The sequence below is a fragment of the Plectropomus leopardus genome, chromosome 15 (assembly GCF_008729295.1).
Source record: "Plectropomus leopardus isolate mb chromosome 15, YSFRI_Pleo_2.0, whole genome shotgun sequence".
NCBI classification, from domain to species: Eukaryota; Metazoa; Chordata; class Actinopteri; order Perciformes; family Serranidae; genus Plectropomus; species Plectropomus leopardus.
In genome coordinates, this window is record NC_056477.1 from 10,265,417 (window position 1) to 10,285,549 (window position 20,133).

The following is a 20,133-nucleotide window of genomic DNA, read 5'->3' on the forward strand; positions in this document are numbered from 1 at the left end:
CTAACCCTACTATAGTGAGCCAATTTTCAACATTGTAAAGGTCGACTTTTTGGACTGAAATTTTACAACATAAACTTTTTCTAAATGCTGTACAATAAGTTTTATCTGTATCTAGAACGATGTCTTCTTTTTTACCGTTTTTACCGCATGCCATTGTACGGCATTCTGAGACATTCTGTGCTATGATTTTTTTCAACATTTTAAATATTGACTTTTTGGACTGTTCTTTTGAAAATTCTACACTAAAAACTTCGGCAAAATGCTATTCGGTTATACATGGTGGGTAAACACCCAAGGAAGAGAATGTAAAACATGTGAGTATTAATAAATGTGTGTTTACATGGCCAGCAGGTCGACTGGAAGGACAGGACAGGAGAAATCTGACACATGGATTACATAACAGACACATGAGAGCAACAGGCTGTTGAAGGGCTTAGATGACAAATATGCACGAGTTACTGGGCGGGAGGGGCACTGCCAAAGAAGCTGTCACACATGCTTCATGGCAAGAACATGTGCTACAATGTCTGTCATAACAAGTCATTCAATATTACATTGATAGCAATATTAACAAAAATGAATGAATCAAAAAATTTACTTAAATGCTGCTTAGAAGCTATTTTCGGCAAAATAGTCGATTTGTTTAGCTAGGCATTATTTTACAGCATGTATCCCTTATTGATTCATCATCATAGTTTGTTTCATTTAAACCATTATACCAGTGGTTCCCAACTGGTGGGTCATGGTCCAAAAGTGGGTCTCGTGTCCATTTTGAATGGACCGCAAGTGACTCGAGAATGTGTCAAGTTTATTTGAAAAAAACACTTTACTACTATACTACAGACCATGTGACTTTGTTAACCCTTCAAAACCTAAAAAAAATGGCTTAATTCTTTCAAAAACATGGGAAGGACATGTGGGAACCAAAAAAAGATTTTATTTTTTTAAATTGACAAGAATTTAGCAAGTACAAGTATGAGACCGTTACCTGAATTTTACCTGAACATGTACAAAGTGCTTTAAAATGTTATAATTCTGAAAAAATAATTTCAAATATGTAATTATGATAATTGTCAATAAATATTGTTTTTCCCTAGCTTGTTTTTCTTTTTTTCATAGACATTTTCCCCTGTATCAACTTCTTGCAATTTGTGAAATATTTCTTTCCAAGTTGCTTATTGCCTTTTCCTTTATGTTTTTAAAAGATTTGCACCAATTTGCTCAGGGTTCTTAGGTTTAAATACTTGTGAAAAAAAGGTGCCTGAAGGCAGCACAAGAAAAGTGATGTTGCTCCTGGTTTAAAAGGTTAAGTGCCTCACATCAACATGTTTATTTTTTCCAGAACAGCAACGATTTTATTGCCCTGCTCTTGGTATTTCTTGACCTATTAACATGCTGTGCCTTTGCAGCATTTTCATGTCACCAGTCTTGTACCATGTAATATGCACTTTTTTGTTACAGTGCTATAAATTTACATTTTAAGTAATTGCACTTAATTCTCGCTTTTCCTGCTGTATTTCACTGTGTTGTAAGTCCATGTGTTTACCTTTTGTTAAATAAAATTGAATATGGGGTAATTTAGTTTATGGGTGGACCTGGAACTAATGACTGAGGAGAAACCTGGTACCCACGGCTGGACCAGTTGGAAACTAATGCCTGAAAAACAAGAAAAAAGCAAAGGATATCCTCCAACTCTCTGAAGCTACCAAAACCCAAACCCACCCCCAACTTTTTCCAAGCCTCTGCTGCCAACTTCATACTCCTTAACCAACCCTTCTTTCACTGGCTATAATCACGTGACATTTTCCCATCATATGGATAACTTAATGGTATGACTAACACCACATTCCACTAAAATGTCGTCAACGTTTAGAGAAAACAGGGCCAACAAAGATGAGAGTGGAAGATCAAGGGATGGGGAAGCAGTTAAATGGGTGCCACTGGGGCAAAAACTGAATCAATAAAAGTCTAATTGTAAGTGCATCTCCCTAGAGATTGTGTTTGTTTACAGTGGAGGCTGCACTCTGTAAACAGGAGGGGAGAAGCAACCGGTAAAATCCTGATGACCCCTGTTATATCTGTCTTTTTGTGTGTCATGCTCAGTGTTATCAACCACAATCCACACCCATTTCCTCAAAGGGACAAACTCGACTCCACCCCAACTTAGTGGCTCAAATGTGGAAAAATTGAGCTGTAAAAGAAACCCATTGAAGCTGGTGAATTGGATTAGACGCTTAGTGGGTTGACATCTTGACAAACAAAACCTTTTTTCTACATCTGGATCTAACAAAGACAAGCTTGAAGAAAGACCATAAGTATTCACTTACAGTAATTATGAAGGGAACTTTTTTTAAAATCTTGACTGTTTTTGATCATACTTTTATCAAATCTTTCCAGCTATATCTTTCTTCAAAGTTTAAAAACCCACAGTTTAAAATGTATACACAGGACAACAATCTCTCTTAAAGCTGTTCAGTCACAAAACTGTCTGTTCAAGCATAATTTCAGTGTACCAAGGCTATACTGGTTTGACTGGAGGAACCTTGTGTCCCAGTACAAGTCTGGAGAGGATTTCAATGTGGCATTAACAACAGCAACTTACTGAAATATACAAGGCCCGAAGATGGTTGCCAGGTTTTCCACAGGCATTTGATTTGATTGGTTGTGAGTGGCCACTCTGGACAGGAAGCGGATGAGGTAAGACAAAATAATGAGGTTGTCACTCGACAGATGGCAAAGGTCTTCTCTCAGAGACCGGTTCATCTCTGCCTCAACTGCATTTTCTATAAACAAGCAAAAATATCAAAACAACATTAAATGAAATGCATTTCAATCATCAGTTGCTGGTATCTGTAAATATACAGTATTCAGGTTCACATTAGTTGGTATGGAAACACACTGGACACAGCACTTTTCAGCCTTAAACATAAACATTAATAATATAAGAAACATAATAAAAGAGCCCGGAATCATCCAGTAATAAATAACTATCACACACGTTGAATAAACAATAATTAATTAATTTAAAGACATTCCTTTAATCTCTAATATTTTCGGATGGGCATTTGTCAATAGTTGTTGCATATTACTGTGTAAATAATTAACTGGTTACTCAAAGCATGATCATTTCATTAACCGATAATTGAAGCCCTCACTATGTCTATTAAAGGAGATGATATTGCTCACAGAAGATGACAGAGATTAGTTTGTACCTCCATTATTATTTTTGACATGACATTATTTTATTTTAATGACTTCAACACCACTATTCTTTAGGTGCTTTCTTCCCTTGTTTTTCACCAAACACAGTACGGTGTGTAAGATCGGCTTCAGAATATCGATGCTGATTCAACCACTTGCTAATGGACACCTCGGTCAGGCAGTTCTTTGTCAACAACAGGCCTAGACTGACAGTTTTTCCAATCTGACACTCTCCTGTATCAGCAGTTGAATGCTTGTACTGTAGCTCTGGGGGGTCCAGAGGTACAGTGACATTTTGATTTGGCCCAGCAGTGCCTTGCTCAAACCTTAAGAGCATCAATAACAGCTTTAATTTAATCATACTTTCAATTATACTCTGAAAAAGTGGGTGAAAACAATGCCATGACTTCCAAGTACGTTTCCTAGTACCTGTGAGGCTCAGAACCAGCTGTTTGCGCTGGGGTTCGGGAACTACGGGGGTGGGCAGCTCCCGAAGGAAAAGTTTGAGGAGCGAGGCCACAGTGGGGACATCCCCCTCCAGCTCCAGATCCACCCTCTCTCCATAGTCCCACCGCTGCTTCAGCTGCCTGGTCCGCACCACCGACCCACACAGACGGAACAGACCTCTGTGGTGCATTCCTGTGATACAAACAAGCAGTGCACCAACAGGTGACATCTGAGTATTGTTTTTTGAGAAAGACAGAAAGAAGTAAGCAGTCATGGACAAAGCACATAACTCTAATACTTTCCTCAAGTATTGATACTCCTGGTCAAATATTACTCCAATACAAGTGAAAGTTGCTGAATCAAATTATTACTTGAATTAAAGTACTGGAGAACTTGCTACTGAAAATGCTTAAGTATTCAAAGTATTTTTTTTCCTTTTTTTTTAAACTCAATGCATTCTTGTATGTTGTTACAGTACATTTAGAGAACCACTGAATGCATGCACTGAATGGTACAACTAAGTAAAGCAAGTAAACAAGTCATAATATGTAGGCTAGGTTAATTCAACTTCTTTTTTCATGCTCCTCACTTTATTTTATGTAATCTGAAGATATTTAAAACTACACAACTACCTGCTTTAACTTGGACCAAAAACTGTTGACTGCTTTCATCATAGTGCATACATTAACATCAACAACTTCTGTTACACAGTACTGCCAGAAATATGAAACACTTGGACCTCTCCTTACCACCTCTCTCCACCAATGAGCTGCCTAATCTGAGTGGCGCATGCGTTAAGTAGAGGTACAGGAACACCACTTCGACAAACAAAACACATGCAAAACTGCATGATCACAGCTTAAGGACTTTTGCATTTTAGGGAATTAAAAAAATCATTTGCTCACTACGACAACTAGAAATGTAGTAGAGTCAAAAGTACAATATTTGTCTTTCAAATGTACTGGAGTCAAAGTAATACATTTCCAAAAAATATACTTAAATAAAGTACAGATACTCAAAAACTGCACTTAACTCATTTATTTTTTCTTTCTTTTTTATCTTCCTTTATTATTTCTGTAAATGATTATGTGTGTCTTTTTCAATAAGTACTGTCCATTACTTGGATTGTGTTAATGTTTCCACTTATGCAAGTGTACAACAATGTCCTTTCATTTTGTTATTCTTCAGAGCAAGTGAGTGATTTATCTAAAAATATTAATGTTGCTCTTCCCGGTGTCTGAAGGAATAAATACAAATCAAAATTGAGGGGAAAAATGCACTTAAGTCCAGTACAGTACTGGACTTACGTACAGTAAATGTACCTTATTATTGTCCACCACTGGAAGTATGGGAGAATGAAAGAGAGATGAAAAAATAAAATGAACAGCAAAGCTGTGCCTCAATTACCATTCTTATCCAGGAACTCCACCATGTCTCTCAGCACAAGAGGTACTCCACAGACCATCTGCCCGGCCTCTCTCAGTGTTTCAAAGGCAACACCAAACACACACCTGGTTGCCAGTTCAGTCTCTGAAACCAGAGTGGACGCAATGGGCTCTGGGCTAACCTTAGCACTGGGCCTCAGGATTCTCACTGAAGAAACGTCACTCTGCATGGGAAGAGGACATGCAACAGCCGACTCAAATAATCAAATTGACCCATCATTAATAGTAACATTACTGAATGGACAGAGATGTTTTAGAAAATAAGTGCGAGCTGCTTAGCAAAAAAAGCCTACACTTCAAAATCAGACAAGTTGATGTTTCTTGAAAAGGGACAGGGAAACATATTGCCTTGAAAAAGGTCAGTGAATGTAACCATTTTTACATGATTTTTACTTTATATCTATTTATAAGGTTGACTTAAAAATATTGTATTTACTTTATATAGTGAAGTCAACTGAAAAACGACAAGTTAAATTAACTTGTTCTTTCCAAATGACAGCAATTTAATCAAACCAAGTCAGTCTGACCTACAGCAAACAGTTGTGTTTACTAGTATTTTGGAAACTATGTTTGATAAAGTAAGCACAACAAAGAATGAATAGTTCAGGATTATTTTCATCTTAACATAATGCAATTCTGAGTACCTTTAGACAAGACCAGTGTTTGTAGCGATAAATGAAATAATACAATCAAAACAAATCCACTTTATGCCTAAAAAAAGAAAATGAAAGGCTTTAAAAAATAGAAATATTGAGATATAGATTTCAACAGAACTCCAGGATACTTTGTCACAAATATTAATACTCAATCAAGATACAGCCAACTCGCAAAATAAATACATAAAACTTGCACATTACAAATATGCCTGCAACTCCTTCTCATGTTAAAATCCTTCTGCTCATGACAAAATACATGAACCTGTTTAGTTGTAGTTGGTTAACGTAAGCACTTAAGTTACTATCACTTACAAAGACCAAGCTAATTCATTTGTCATCTTCCAGCTACAGCTTCCAAAAATTACTTAAATGCAACTAAGATGTGAGTAAATTTAACAATTGGATATGAAACAGACAAATTAAAACTAATGGTTATATTTACTAACCTTGATCAAGGCAATCAGTTTCCTGGCTTTTTAAAGTAATATCTGTTAGTGTGTTCGGTGTACACTCAGTCAGGAGACAATGGCTATTTCCACAATAAAACGGCGAGTGCAGGAATTGATGTGCATTTAAATAGCTTGTAAAGGCATCGGCATAAGTTAACAAACTGATACTGCACATTTCCATGTCACAACAACAGTTAGCTGCCTCATATGTGCGGAGTTTCTTGCTTATAGATCCGTGGAAGAGGCGCCCTATCCCTAGTGACCTAAAAAAGGTGCAATTAATCACCATTCAACTCGAAAACACCGAAGAATTAATGAAGATAGTAGCTAACAGTTAGCATTAACTGCTGCCCGCAGCTAAACTTACACAGAGCGACACTGAGGCGCTTGCTCCCATTTTTCAGCTCACCGCACCGGGACAACTCTCCATGTTTCAATTGTAGACGTAGTTTTCTCTTCTCGACGCGATGCTCCACGCTCAGAAACTGTCGGAAAGTCCGACAGGCGACGAATAATTATTGCCATCGTCCTCACATCTCAACATAAGGCTTGCAATAAGTGGAAATATGTGTTGAAATGGAGCGGCGTTAGCTAGCTTGCTGCCACCGTGACGTTAGCTCCCTCGAAAACTGTTTGTGTTGCTAGTCACGTGACACACGTGTTTCTATGGAGACCAGTGATTGGGTTGCCAGGAGAAGCAGGCCTGCTCAGGATGCAAACGCGAAAGTTGACTGACTTTTGTCTAATTTGAGCATCACAACTAAGTCCCCCAAGGAGCAATTTTTCTGATAGAGGAGCTAAAGTGGAAAACAACTGGATTAACTCGAGATGTTTTTAATGTTTTCATTTGAGGTTTGCCAACAGTGTGCCCGTTAACTGCTCACAAATATGGTCGCATGGCACTAAACGCGATGATAAATAGGGGAGACCGGGGTTGGTCGTGACATTTTATATTCTCATTTAGGGATTGTTCATCTTTTATGAGAGGAAAGTGGATGTCCAGAATGGGAGGAAGGCATGTCAAATAATTTTTAAGCACTGGTGGGGGACTTAGGTTTTTGTTTTTTTAATTTGGCCTCAGGGGGTGTAGGCCTATTTTGTATTCATTTTAAATACCCACTGCTCCCCAAAACTCATACAGGTTTGAAAGGCATGCTTTTTTTAACTGCTAAAATTACAACATTGATCATAGCCAGAAACTGTAATAGCAGAAATTATTGTCAGATTTGTATATTTCAGTCACCCTGAACACACCATGCACAATTTAGGCTTCTCTCTGAAAAATTACTTAATTCTACATATCTCATAAATAATAAAACCATGCATAACCTAAACCTGGAAAAAAACAACAACATGAAATTCTGCTCTCTTGTGTCTAGGGTTTTGTAACTTTGGCAAAAAATATAGTTATTTGTCGTGGAGGGAGGGTCATGCATTTTCCTCCAGTCAATCAGGAAGGCTCAATGAAAAATATTTTCTTGCTTAAATGAAGTTACACTGAAGCCACCCTCCTCTGATAAGAAAAGTACAATCAGTTGAGCCTATTGATTATGTTCAAAAGATATGGACTACCAAATTCGTTTTGTGCACTTATGACAACTGACTCCACAATGAAGATGGTTGTTCATATGCTATTTTAATCTGTAAAATAAAAATCCAATCTAAAAAATTAAATTAATGAATGTTATTTCATTTAAATTTTCCATTTAAATGCAACAACCTAACCTGCTCATTAAATGAGAGAGGCAGGAAAAACGTTCCTATATGTACATTTTCTATCCTTATATGATAAAGAACAAATCAAACACCAATACATGTGACAAGCATCCCCAAATTTTTTGGTCGTGACTAAACTCATAATCACCTGTAGCCTGGCTAAGAAAAAACAAAAAACAAACTCAAACTATGTCTCTCTCTTTATACTTTTTATTTGTAATTTTTTTATTTGTTTTTTTAGGCCCCTCTTTGTAAAAGCCTAGAATGGAAAAACACAATACCTGGATATTTACATTTTGACATAAAAAAACACTAAAGGCGCCCTAAATACCAAGCATCTTACTTCTGACATGACCCTGTAAGTGACCTCTGACCCCAAGCTCTCAACAATTAACCCACATGACAAGCAACCCTGTTGTCCCCTAAATCAAAAACATTGACACTCATTATCATTAATTCAAATATCTTTTATTGGCACTTTTTAAATAAAAGGATATAATAAAACAATAACAAACATAAATATTGTAATACTGGCATACAAAATAAGAGTGGCTAAAAGGTGACGGGCAAATATACTGTATCATCTAGATCAGTATTAATTGTACTTCGTCTGCACCTTGTAAATACCCTCTACAAACACAAAAGGCAAACTCTATTGTCCCAGATTTACCCTTATGCCTGAAACTGGAACTATCAAAAATACATTTGTAGTGGTGTGTTTAACAACATTCTGGTGATTCTAAAAGCCTATTGCAATGTCTTCATTACAATTATGATCACAATAATCAACTTCCAACTTCAACAAAAACAGTTTTTACAGCTCTATGGCCGGTTTTGTGCATATAAAAGTCACTAGCACAAAGGACTTTACAAACTAGTGCTAATACAAAAAGTTTATCAAATGATGCACACACACACACACACGTGCACGTATGCGAACGTGCGCGTACAGACACACACAGCGTACACATAAATATATACCACACACAACAGTGATGGAAGGAAAAGGACCAGCCTGGTCAGAATCAGTGCCGGCAGAGGTCATGATAATCATGCCACAAAGAGACTCAACATGCTGTTAAGGTTGGAAATACAGTAGGATCTCTTCAGTGTTTTTACATGTTTTTGAATCGGCAGAACATACTCAAAAAGTCTCTGTCTGATCTAGAAACAGGAGGTACGTATGTGGAACTCAAGAATTATCTATAAAGCAAGGCTTTTGTATTGTTCCAACAGGCATTATGTGATGACAGGCATTGACTATCATTGATACTTTGGAAAGATACATAGTGATGTAATTTAGATATATAATAAAACAAAAATACAAAATAAAAAAATGTGTTGCTAAAACTATGATTATCAAAAAGCACTCCCTCCCTCAATCCCTGTATTCTCTGTTCTGGTAAGAATCCTAAGAGTCTTTTTTTTGTGCACTTGCAGAGTGGTTTCAAAGTTTGTTAATAAAACACCCAACAATGTTTTTCTCCCAGGTATAGAAAACCCCAGTAATGAGTCCTAAAACCCAGAACTGAATGAGCATTTCAGCACCTCTGGTCCCCTCATCAAAGTCATTTTTTTAAATGTTTTTTTTTGTCTTAAATAAGATCTGTGGTTAATATAAGCTTAAGACACTTTCAGGTTTTGTTCTAATATCCCACTTGCAAACTTTGAAGCTTTTATGTGTCTTACAAAAGGCGGTTGCCAACAAGTGGCTAAAGACATTACAGAACGTCATCATGCCAAACCATGCCAAACATTGTTTACAACCTTGTAGCGGTTGCAATGCAGCCATAGTGTAGTTCATTTTAGCAATAGCTTCTTTCTTCTGGTGATTGCATTTAGGCTTTAAAAATCCTGAAAGTGGTGCTCATTTGTGAAGACTATCTTGCTGAACAAAAAATATCATAAACGTTTGTTTACCACAGAGCTTATTTTCTGCAATGATCTAAAACCCAATGGAAAAATCCCACAGACTTTTTGACAAGAGAACCAGGGCGAAGCTAACTTCCTGGTCAGCCTACAGAAAAATGTCATCCCTAGGGCACTCTATTATGGATGGCACCATGTCTTTTTTTCAAAGCTACAGTAAAGTGAAAACCAGTGTTTACACAAACACAATGTAGAATTTGGGAGTTGAACAACATTGTTCAGTTGACCTCGTAAAATGAGGCAATAATAATAATGAAAAAAAATCAGCCCAGGCATCAGAGTCAAACCTTTAAAAAGATCTGCAGTATATGGTTTGATCCTGAGAAATGCAGGCAAGGTACAGAGGAAAAGGCCTGTATTTCAAAACCTCTGGCAAGTATTTTGGTATATTAGAACCTGGCAGCAGAAATGAGGAGGAAACTCCTGTAAAGTCAAAGAAAATTCCTCCCAGAGGTGGTTCAGGTAGAGTTTATCAGCCGACAGTTGCTGGGCAGTAGGGGTGAGTTTGAGTCCTGCTCATATTCAGGCTACAGAGGCAACTTTGTCGCAGTTGCTGGTGTAATGGACGTCTGGTCTGTCGTTCTCTGAGTGTTTCCTGTTCCAGCAGGGGAGGTTGAGCAGAAAGAGAATGACCGCTCCCAGCTCCACACAGCCCCCGCTGAAGTAGAACGCCAAGTCATACGACTGCGTCCAGTCGAAGAACCACCCTGAAAAGTGATGAGAAAAACAGACACTGTGAGCAGAGTCAGCAGGAATTCAGACGCAGCAGTCAGCTAAATAATGACAGCCTAGTTCCTTATAGAAGTTGACAAGCTCTTTTCCTTGCTCTGCCTGCCTGTTTGATTTAACTTTTGAAACCTGGATTGATGTCAGTTTTCTTGTGCTGCTCTCTGACGCCTTTCACAATTATTAAAAACTTTGAACCCTTTGGTTCGATTTTTTCATAAACATGGGGAAAAAGTCAGTGAGTATCTGAATGATCCACAAATTGCAAGACAATCGTGGATTTAGAAAATTATTCTTAAAAAAGCTAGGGGAAATGTCTAGGGAAAAAAGAAAAAAGTTAGAGAAAAACTCTTCTATAATTTTATAATTTTATATAATTACCAAAATTACATATTTAAAATTATATTACAGAATTATCATATTTTTAAGCACTTTCCTTGTGGGTTTTTTCATCTTTTTAAAATGTATTTATTTTTTGAAATCTTTTTTTTTAATTTAAGGAATGTTTTTGTTCTTTTTACACATTTCTTGCAAATTTTTGGTGGTCATTTTTTTTTTTTTTGTTTCGCATTACCTTCCCATGTTTTTGAAAAAAATCAAGCCAATTTGCCCAGGTTTCAAAGGTGTTTTTTTTCACGTCTGAAAATATTGCCTTATGACAGAGTTTATCACTGCATAAAAATATTTGTGCCTCTTCTGTGTACCCACACATTTACAAACTTAGATTAAGTCAAGCCTTCTTACCTACAACTGGGGGTCCGAGCATAATCCCAAATCCCCCGAAGAACATTAGGATGCCGTGTGCTTGTGTCAGTCTGTCTAAGCCGACAATCTTTGTAGTTATGTAGGAGGTGAGGGACCAGTTTCCAGAGAAGAAACCCAGGACGACAGACAGGATTTGCAGTCCCAGATAACTCTTGGTGATGGGGATAAGCAACAGTGCCAAACCTCCGGCAAACATGGTGAAGGCATAAAGATAAATGCCGTTAATCCACCTGATGTCCACCAGCATACCTAGCACTAGTTTACCTACACAAGTGGCAATGGCCCCTATTGATACCAGAGGAATGACACTAACTTCTTCAATGAGTCCCTCACTCTGCGCCACATCCTCTATAAAGAGCACAGGAGGGAAAGCCCCCAGGCTGAACAGGAAGACAGCGATACAGAAGGCCACCATGGCTTGGTCCTGCAGGATCTCATACATAGATTGCATGTACTTGGAGTACGCCTGCTGCTTCTTCTTGATGACTTTCATGATGGCGAGCCCATTCAAGAAGCTGCCTTTCTTCTTCTCCGTCTGAACGGCCAAGTCCTTTGCATCGATGGTGATGAGCAGCTCCTTCACTGTTAGAGTTTTCTCCGGAGTGGTTGACTTGGACCCCGTGGTGATCTTCAGCTCATCCAACGGGGGCTTCTCGAACAGCTGCTCCTCTGTGTTGCGCTCCAGGGCGGCCTTCTGTTTGAGGTAGTACCCTGGCATGTTGAGGGGCCTCATGAAACCAGCGCAGGCCATGAGGTTTAGTGCTACAGCTCCGATGATGAGCAGGCAGCCGTCCAGGCCGTACAGCACAATCAGCTCGTTCTGGGCGGAGGCGTAGATGAAGGCTCCAACACTTGTGCCTGGGTGAACAGAGGGAGACAGAAACTCAATGTTTGTGTAAGAAAGTGGCAGACTTATCATAACAAACTACGTGACTATGGCACCTTTCAAATTATGCTGATGACATCAGTGTTTATCTGAAGAAAAATTAGACAATATTTATGAAAATGGGTGTAATCTTTGTGATCCTGAAGATCAGGGGTATTCAACTTGCTTTGCCCGTAAGCCACTATTGCAAAATGACAGGAATCCAGGAGCCAGTTAATAAACAAATATTAATAATTAATATATAAGATCCTCCCCTGGTGCTGAGTGAAATAATTCATTTTCATTGTGAATTGGAAAATTTTCAGGGAGCGACCCGGCACCTTGTCTGGGTCCAGCCGCCCATTCAATTGAGTTTGAACTGACTGATTCTAGTCTGACATTGTGACATGAAAAAGTGTTGTGGGGGGGACTAACGATTAACCAATCAGTGCCACGGGCAGGACTAATGCTGCTTTTATGCTGTTTTCAAGCTTTTCCAAGCGATGCACAGCCATGAGTTTAGTGTAAAAACATGGTTGTTTGAAGGGGAGAAGAAGGAATGTCCTCTTTATGTAGCCTATCTGAAAAAATAGTTTGTTGCACTTCACTCTGCTCTACTTTTAAAACAGTATTGCTGGCATTGAAACGCATCAGTGTGAACTTGGAATGTCATGAGATTCAGGTAGACATGTAGGTCTCCAGTGATTGGTTAGGGATAATCTAATCTCCCTTTTCCACAGAAATCAGTTGGAGTGGTGGCTGTGACAAACTGGAGTTAAAAACTAAGTGTAAGGAGCTGACAATTATGTCTGATATCAGGCAAACCAAACACTCATAAATTGAGTATAACTGCTTTATTAGATTATTCATCTCTTTTTCCCATGTTGTATCCATCTTTTGGGATATTGCCACTTGGGGGCGCCAAATCAGAAATGTTCAGATTCTACAATAGTGGCTTTAATAACTTTTAAAAGTAACAACAGGATGAAGATCCCCATTTGATTGAAAAGTTAGTCTGTTTAATTTCTGGCCCCTGCTAGCATCACTCAGATGTGGGCTCTGTTGCACGTGTAACCACAGCAGTACTGACAAACTCTGGAATGCAATTTTACATCAATGCAGCAAGGTTAAACCAAATATTTTCAAGGGATGTCAAAATTCTCTTAAAATATTGAAATTGTCACTCTGTAGTTCTGAATTAATAATGGACTGATTTAAACTTCAAAGAAAAACTTTGGGTGCCACCATAAAAGGGTATTCCATCTAATACAGCTTCAGAGTATATTGTCAGTCTTCCCAAACCATTACCATCGAAGTTTTGACTCTCATCCAAACCAGATCTAGTCACTGGTCACCAGTCCATGTCCCTACCTCTCCCTTAGAGACCCACTCTGCCTTTGCTACACTACAGATGTTTACCTCAGTATCCCAAGGCTCCCAGCAGCTCATACATGAAAGTAGTGAGCATGGAGAACTGGTGTGCACCCAGTGAGCGCAGGGCAGAGGGAGGGGACGGCAGTACCTGTGGTGACAATGCCGAGGGCAAGGCCGCGTCTCTTGTCAAAATATTGACAGGTGATTGTCAATGTGGCTGCGTAGACAAGACCACAACCAAGGCCTGTGGTGAGACAGAGGACAAGGACATACAGGAGAATTCCCATTAGCTGAAGTGGAGAGGTGCAAAAGCTTTTCACTTCTAAAAATACACAACAACAGGTATTCAATTTCACAGTTCATATCAGGAAATGTGTTACATTTAATATAAAAGCCAATTATATTTCTTTAAAAAATAGAAATATGTATGTTAGTGTAAAAGTTTTCAGTACAAAATCATGCTCTGTGTATTTTAGTAGATAAACTCAGAATTACAAATATGCATTTATAAGGTACATAAATCCATATGTTCTAGAGGAGGGCACTGTACATATCACTTATTGCACTATACAATCAGCAAAACATAAAATAAGCATAAGATGAGCAGTAAACAAGCTGCACGTGCACATATAGCCGCAGACCATCATCTAAGGGCATCTCTAAAAATAAATAACTGTCTTCAAATATGCATGGCCTCCCCTCTGCAGTGATGCAATGCCTGAGCGTGAAAAGGCCGTGCTGACTGCAAAGGGTTCACCAGGATTAAGCACGGCTGAGCTGTCACTTAATGCACAATAACAGGTGGTGTTGGGCCCACGCTGGCACACCGGTGAGGCGGCAGAGGCAATAATGGGTCACATGGGGATCAAGCTAAGCCATAATTCTGTTTTTCCGTCAACATCACTAAAAAACACAAACAGAATTTTCAAAGAAATGGTGCAATGCTCAAACATGTATGTTGTCTCAGTGTGATTCTACGTACTAAAATCCTTTAACACCTTGAACTGCGTCAGGCGCCTTTCACAAGCATTTAAACCTCTGAAACCTGATATTTTTGATTTGCTATTTTCCAAAAGCATGGGAAAAAACATAATGAACTAGGTAAAAAATGTGTGTTAAATTGCAAAAAAAAGTAAAAGTAAAATGACCTGGAAATTAGCTGAGAGGGGGTTTAATAAATATAATCAAAAACTAGGGAAAAGCGTCCAGAAAACTACCTTTATAATTCTTATAATGATATATTTAAAATTGTGCTACAGAAAAATGCATGTCATTCTTTTTTTTTTTTAGCCTTTTAAAGGTAATTTTCTTGTTTGTGTTTAACTTTTAACTTATTTTTTCCCATTTTAGATCATTTTCTTGTAACTTCTTCCAAATGCTAATTTTGGGGCCATTTGTGAGGATAAATGTCCAGAAAACTACATTTATAATTCTTATAATGCTATATTTAAAATTGTGCTACAGAGGGAAAAAAATATTTTTTAAGCACTTTTAAGGTGATTTCCTTGTTTATTTTTTGTTTTACTTTTCTTTTTTCCCCGCCCATTTCAGATTTCCTTGTAGCTTTTTATCAGTTTACTGCTAATTTTTGGGCCATTTCTTGTTCAGTTGCTTGTCGCCTTCTTTCCATGTTTTTGCATGCCATGCCAATTACCTCATGTTTGAAAGGGTTAATGCATCATTTGACCAGTAATTTAGGATAGCGTCAGCCACTGATGTTGTGTAATAGTTGGACTTGACATGTGCCCCTGCTTCTTTGAAATTATTATAAAATGTGTTACGAGTTTCTCATATGTTAGAGGGATAAGAGGCTTATTAAACTCCCATGATCAAAGCAACATCAAACACATTTTTTTCTCACACTGACAAGATCTGAGTCTCCATGACGTCGGTCTGACAGATCTCCGGCTTTTAGCTTTAACTCTGGTAGAGTGACGTATAAAACACACAAGGTTTGCAGCGATATACTAGTTTCAAAGTATACCGTGATTTGCCTTTTTACAAAAACTTCCATTAAAAAAATTGGCCCAAATTTCAATTATAATAAAGTCTTTGTTCAACCAAAAAAATGCACACTGTAAAAATAACTTGTTTTAACTTAAAAAAGTTAGTGTCCAGGCTGCCTTTAATTTTTAAGTTGACGGAATTTGAAAAGACAAGTTATGTCAGATGACAAATAAGTTTAAAAATGTTGCTAATTGTCTTCTTAAATTCAGTCAACTTAGATTTTAAGGCAGCCCAGACACTAACTTTTTAAAATCAAAAATAAATGATTTACAGCTCATGTTTTCATTTCTTTAAGGATACCTGTAAATAATGATAGTAATAATATTTAATGTGTAATACTGTATACTGTGATGATGTAAAACTGTGATATTTTCTGACACAGTTATGGTATCTCATAATGTTGGAACCATAAAACACACAGGATGGTTGCACCATGGGGTTATCATCAAGTGTTTCCTTACCAACCACGATCCCATAGGAAAAGATGAGGAACTGGACATTTGGAGCAAAGGCACTGAGCATCAGGCCGCCCGCCACCATTACACCACTGAAGATGGTCACGGGACGAGCCCCAAAGTTGTCCACACAGGCACTGCAGACAGGACCTGACAGAGAAGAGACAGAGTGTGGAAGAGACACAAAGAGTGGAAAAACTGAGTGACAGAGGATCAAACAAATTCAGAGAAGAAAGAACAATAATGATGCCATGCTGCTTAACTTGTTGTATTCTGAAAAAACAAACAGTCTGAGAAAATCAACTCTATTTGACTCATTCATCATGCGACATTTACTGGTTTCCTTCCCCTCTAAGCAGGGGAAGTGCAGCAGACACTGCAGTGCTGCAGTTGCCTGACAGCTGGGACACGTGTCCAGGACTTGGCCAGGCCCGAGGGCAGATCTGTCCAGTCATGATTTTCACCTCACCCTTTGAGAAAGACGACAGCAAGAAGCCAAGCTCGCAGAAGGAGCTCCGCCTTACACAGAAATGTCAAACAAGCGCAATCTATGTTTGCTCTGTTTGCTCAACACAGCCTTGAAGCATTCCTTTATAATTATATCCAGACACTGTTTATAAGACAGCTTTTACCATTTATTTCCAGACTGCTTTTCTTATTTCCTTTGAGTATATGTATTTTTAAAAAAAAACCTTACTAAACAAATGCAGCATTGGTGGTAAATCTCTGGATTTCTCTCTGTATCTGTCCCTCAATCTGTCTTTCTTTTCCTCCCTCAATGGTCAGATTAAGGGCTAAGTGGTCCTCCTACATTTATAGCATGGATGACTTGCACTTCCTTTGCTCTTCTTGGAAATCAATAAAAACAACTCTGCTCAGGGAGCCACAAAGTGCCCATCTTTGTCATGGCTTTGCTTCCTCTCTCCATCATGTCAAAACATCACAATAAGGAGAGACTCTTTAACACCTAAATTAAAAATCTGAAGGGGGCTGAATAGCTTCTTAACAATCATGATCCAGACTTTCAACAAGTAGTATTGTGTCTGCTTTGTTATCTGTGTAGAAAAGTTCAAGCAGCGCGCACATCCAAAGTGATAAAAACTAGGTGGTGGACCAAGCAAAAACAGATGTGAAAGAACAAATAAAGTCTGCATGCGAGCATGCACTAGTGTGCGGACTTTATTTGTTCTGTCACATCTGCTTCGTTATCTATGACATAACGTGGTTTTATGATTAAGATGGAAACAGTAGGAAGTAAGGTGTAAAGGTGAGTGTTTAGTTCTTTCCTTCAAGCACAAAGCAGATAAAGTATCTCTCCCAAATTCCCACATGTCAGCAGATACATTGCTCCTAATGCTACATAGTGCCAAAACACCAATTTACAGCTCAGCATGTCATTATCAGGTGCTAAAAACAATCATTTGAAGGGAAAAGTGCTGAAAAATTACAGACATGTCCAGATATCCTCTAACACAGTGGTTCCCAACTGGTGGGTCATGGTCCAAAAGTTGATCACAGGTCCATTCTGATTGGACCTCAAGTGACTCCTGAATGTGTCAAGTTTGTAAATGACACTTAAGATTTCCGGCACAGAGCTTTTATTTTGAAGTGCAGTTTCTGTTTATTATTGCAATATGTTTTATTTCTTTGTGTTCTCAGCCAATGTGTTGCATATATTTTGTGAAATAAAATTGAGTATGTGGTAATTAATAATTTTTGGACCTTAAACTAATCACTGAGGAGAAATCTGGACCGTGTGACTGGACCAGTTGTGATCCACTGCTCTAACATGACTCCAAAAAGCTTCAAAGCAATATCTGCACCCTCGCTGATTTAATTCACTGTCATTGAGTTTGTCTCTTAAACCCCTAAGTGGACCCATGTCAAGGATTATTAGTGTGTGCTGCTACTTACTGGCTATTAGTCCCACTCCAGCCACGAGGGAGCCCACCCAGGCCGTCATGCCCTTGCCCTCCTGGAAGGCATGCAGCCACTCGGGGTACAGGACGCCGACGGACTGTGGTGACCCATAGGCGAGAAGCTGGGCCATGAAGGAGGCCACAACGATCGCCCATCCCCAGCCTCCGTCCAGCACTTCAGTAGATGGAGCCATGGTGCTGATGTTACTGCTGCCCTCAGGGATCTGCTACAGCACTGACAGAGAATACGGTCCTAGGAATGACAAAAAACAAACATCAGAGTTATAAAATCTAAAAAAAAAAAATCAAAACAAGAAGATCAGCAGAGTAAACATACAACAACACTACAAAAACTTCCAAAATCTACACTCACTTAAAGCCTTGATGTAGTGAAGGCTGCTGCAGCTCTTGGCCCGGGCAGACAGGCAGGTCACCTGTGTGAGGTCCTGAACTCAGACTGACTGCAACTTAGCCCTGGGCAGCTGCCCCTTTTGTTCCTGTCTCTCTAACCACACCTTGGAGGAGGAGAAAGTAAAGAAAACTGCACAGCTTTGTGCTCTCATCCTGCACCTTTAACCTGCCTCCTCCAACATGCAGCTCTGATCCTTCACAAACACATGGGAGAGGCTTGTCTCCTGTGCTGACCCAAGTTTTTCAGACCTCTTTTCATAAATTATTTGTAGCCCAGAAGCAACTTTATACACCACTGCGGCAGCATCAACTCCCTTTGGCCACACTTTGTTTACAATGAGGCTTCTTATGAGGAGGGGGAGGTGGTGCAAAGCTTCACATTTCAGATGTTTGCTTTCAAAGCAGCCTTACAGCATGCTGACAGTAAATACTTGTTTCATTAAAATTAAAACAATAATATCCCGAATAGACGACTGTTTGCCCATGGTTGAATCAAATGACATCCTCTCTTTTTAATTTCACCGATAACCATATTTATCATCTTATCGTGTTGCTCCAACAAAAACACACAGTGCTTGTTATTTTGGTTAAAAACACATGCGGCACTCACCTCAGCATCTGCAAAAACAGCAGCAGGAGCCTGCAGAGCTGCGCGCTCTAGGGGAACTTTCCATGTAGGATAGCTTCCCTGTTAAAATCCCTTCTTACAAAATCACTACAAATGACACGGACGAAAAAAATATCGTACACGGCGGATGGGGAACTGAAATCTATGACGCCCGTGTGTCAAGAGGGTACCCTGCTTCTACAATGCGCACTGTGCATCAGTTTCAGACCGCTTTGTAGCCGGCGACGAAACCGGTTCAAAGCTGTTCTTGCTGGTCCAGCAGCAGCTTAAACGCAGCTACAGGAGGAAAAAGCGCTGCTTCCTCTTGCGCGCCTGGAGCGCACCGCAGACAGAGCAGCACACAGAGACTTTCCGCTCACACATGTGGCGGCTAGGACTTTATAGATCATGCTATATACGTGTTTTGTTGTCTTGACTACATCTGACATTTAAAGTAAATGAAAACCTTACAAGGACCGCACACACATGCACAAACAACAAACTGTTTACCTGCTTGGTTTCCGGGCTAAATGAGGTTCTTTGTATGAGGCACTTTACAAAGCATTTGAAAAAAAGTCAAAATGACACTCAGAATGAATAATGAAAATGAATGTACACATCTTAATATACTTGTGTCTGATCTATCTCAAAGTTAGGGGCTCGTGTGCTGATGATGGGGGCTAGGTGTGTGGGATACTTCTCTCCAGGAACATTGTTTATATGGCCTTCAGTCCAGTCTGAACCGGTTGATGAATGGTAATAACACCCCCACCCTGTACCAGCAGGGCGCACTGCCTGGAGTCCTCTCCCTGGTGAGCACCGATTAAAACAACACATGCACAAATCTCTTGAATCAAATCTTCTTAATCTACCTTCTAGTTACTAGAAACATAAAGAGAAGTTGATAAAATCTTAAGAAATCTTTGAATGATACACAAATAGGTAGCAACATGTAAACAGTCTACCATGGAGCCGCCATGGGTTAAAAATAACCTGAAGGGAATCCTACAGGAGGGGAGAGTACTATAGGATATGTTTAGTGTTTTAGTACATACTGTTCATGCATGACTACTACGGAAAAACTTCAGTGAACTATGAAAAGAAGGCATACATTAACACAAAGTGGTAAAATAGACTCAGCCAATGGAACATCTGGGCCTA

At 39.0% G+C, this 20,133-nt stretch overlaps 2 protein-coding genes across 4 annotated transcripts in view; both read right to left on the reverse strand.

Annotated features, from left to right (window-relative positions):
- LOC121954630 (protein FAM13A-like) overlaps positions 1-6,597 on the reverse strand; it is a 28,300-nt gene extending 21,703 nt beyond the window's left edge. Inside the window, exons 1-4 of the mRNA XM_042502264.1 lie at positions 6,566-6,597; positions 5,056-5,257; positions 3,631-3,840; positions 2,603-2,783 (exon numbers count right to left, since the gene is read on the reverse strand). Coding sequence (XP_042358198.1) covers positions 2,603-2,783; positions 3,631-3,840; positions 5,056-5,257; positions 6,566-6,595 — 623 coding nt within the window. The 5' untranslated portion in view covers positions 6,596-6,597. The remainder of the gene's footprint in view (positions 1-2,602; positions 2,784-3,630; positions 3,841-5,055; positions 5,258-6,565) is intronic.
- A 3,213-nt stretch (positions 6,598-9,810) lies between these two features.
- LOC121954259 (monocarboxylate transporter 9-like) lies at positions 9,811-19,779 on the reverse strand. 3 transcript variants are annotated; one of them, XM_042501630.1, is made up of 6 exons: positions 19,483-19,779; positions 17,950-18,207; positions 16,042-16,185; positions 13,722-13,817; positions 11,314-12,192; positions 9,811-10,550 (listed from the first exon to the last, which is right to left on the reverse strand). In XM_042501630.1, the coding sequence occupies exons 2-6, from the start codon at positions 18,146-18,148 to the stop codon at positions 10,366-10,368; spliced, it is 1,503 nt and encodes a 500-aa protein (XP_042357564.1). In that variant the 5' UTR covers positions 18,149-18,207; positions 19,483-19,779; the 3' UTR covers positions 9,811-10,365. The 3 variants fall into 3 exon arrangements, with proteins under 3 accessions (XP_042357564.1, XP_042357563.1, XP_042357562.1); XM_042501629.1 differs by lacking the exon at positions 19,483-19,779 and adding an exon at positions 18,976-19,213; XM_042501628.1 differs by lacking the exon at positions 19,483-19,779 and adding an exon at positions 18,328-18,419.
- Between the last annotated feature and the right edge of the window lie 354 nt (positions 19,780-20,133).

Excerpts from the sequence above, each read along its gene's own strand:
- LOC121954259 (XM_042501630.1), bottom strand. The coding sequence starts at position 18,148 with ATGGCTCCATCTACTGAAGTGCTGGACGGAGGCTGGGGATGGGCGATC. Across the intron at positions 16,186-17,949 it reads TGGAGTGGGACTAATAGCCA|GTCCTGTCTGCAGTGCCTGT; the intron begins GTAAGTAGCAGC and ends CTTCTCTGTCAG. Across the intron at positions 12,193-13,721 it reads CCTCGGCATTGTCACCACAG|GCACAAGTGTTGGAGCCTTC; the intron begins GTACTGCCGTCC and ends CTGTTCACCCAG.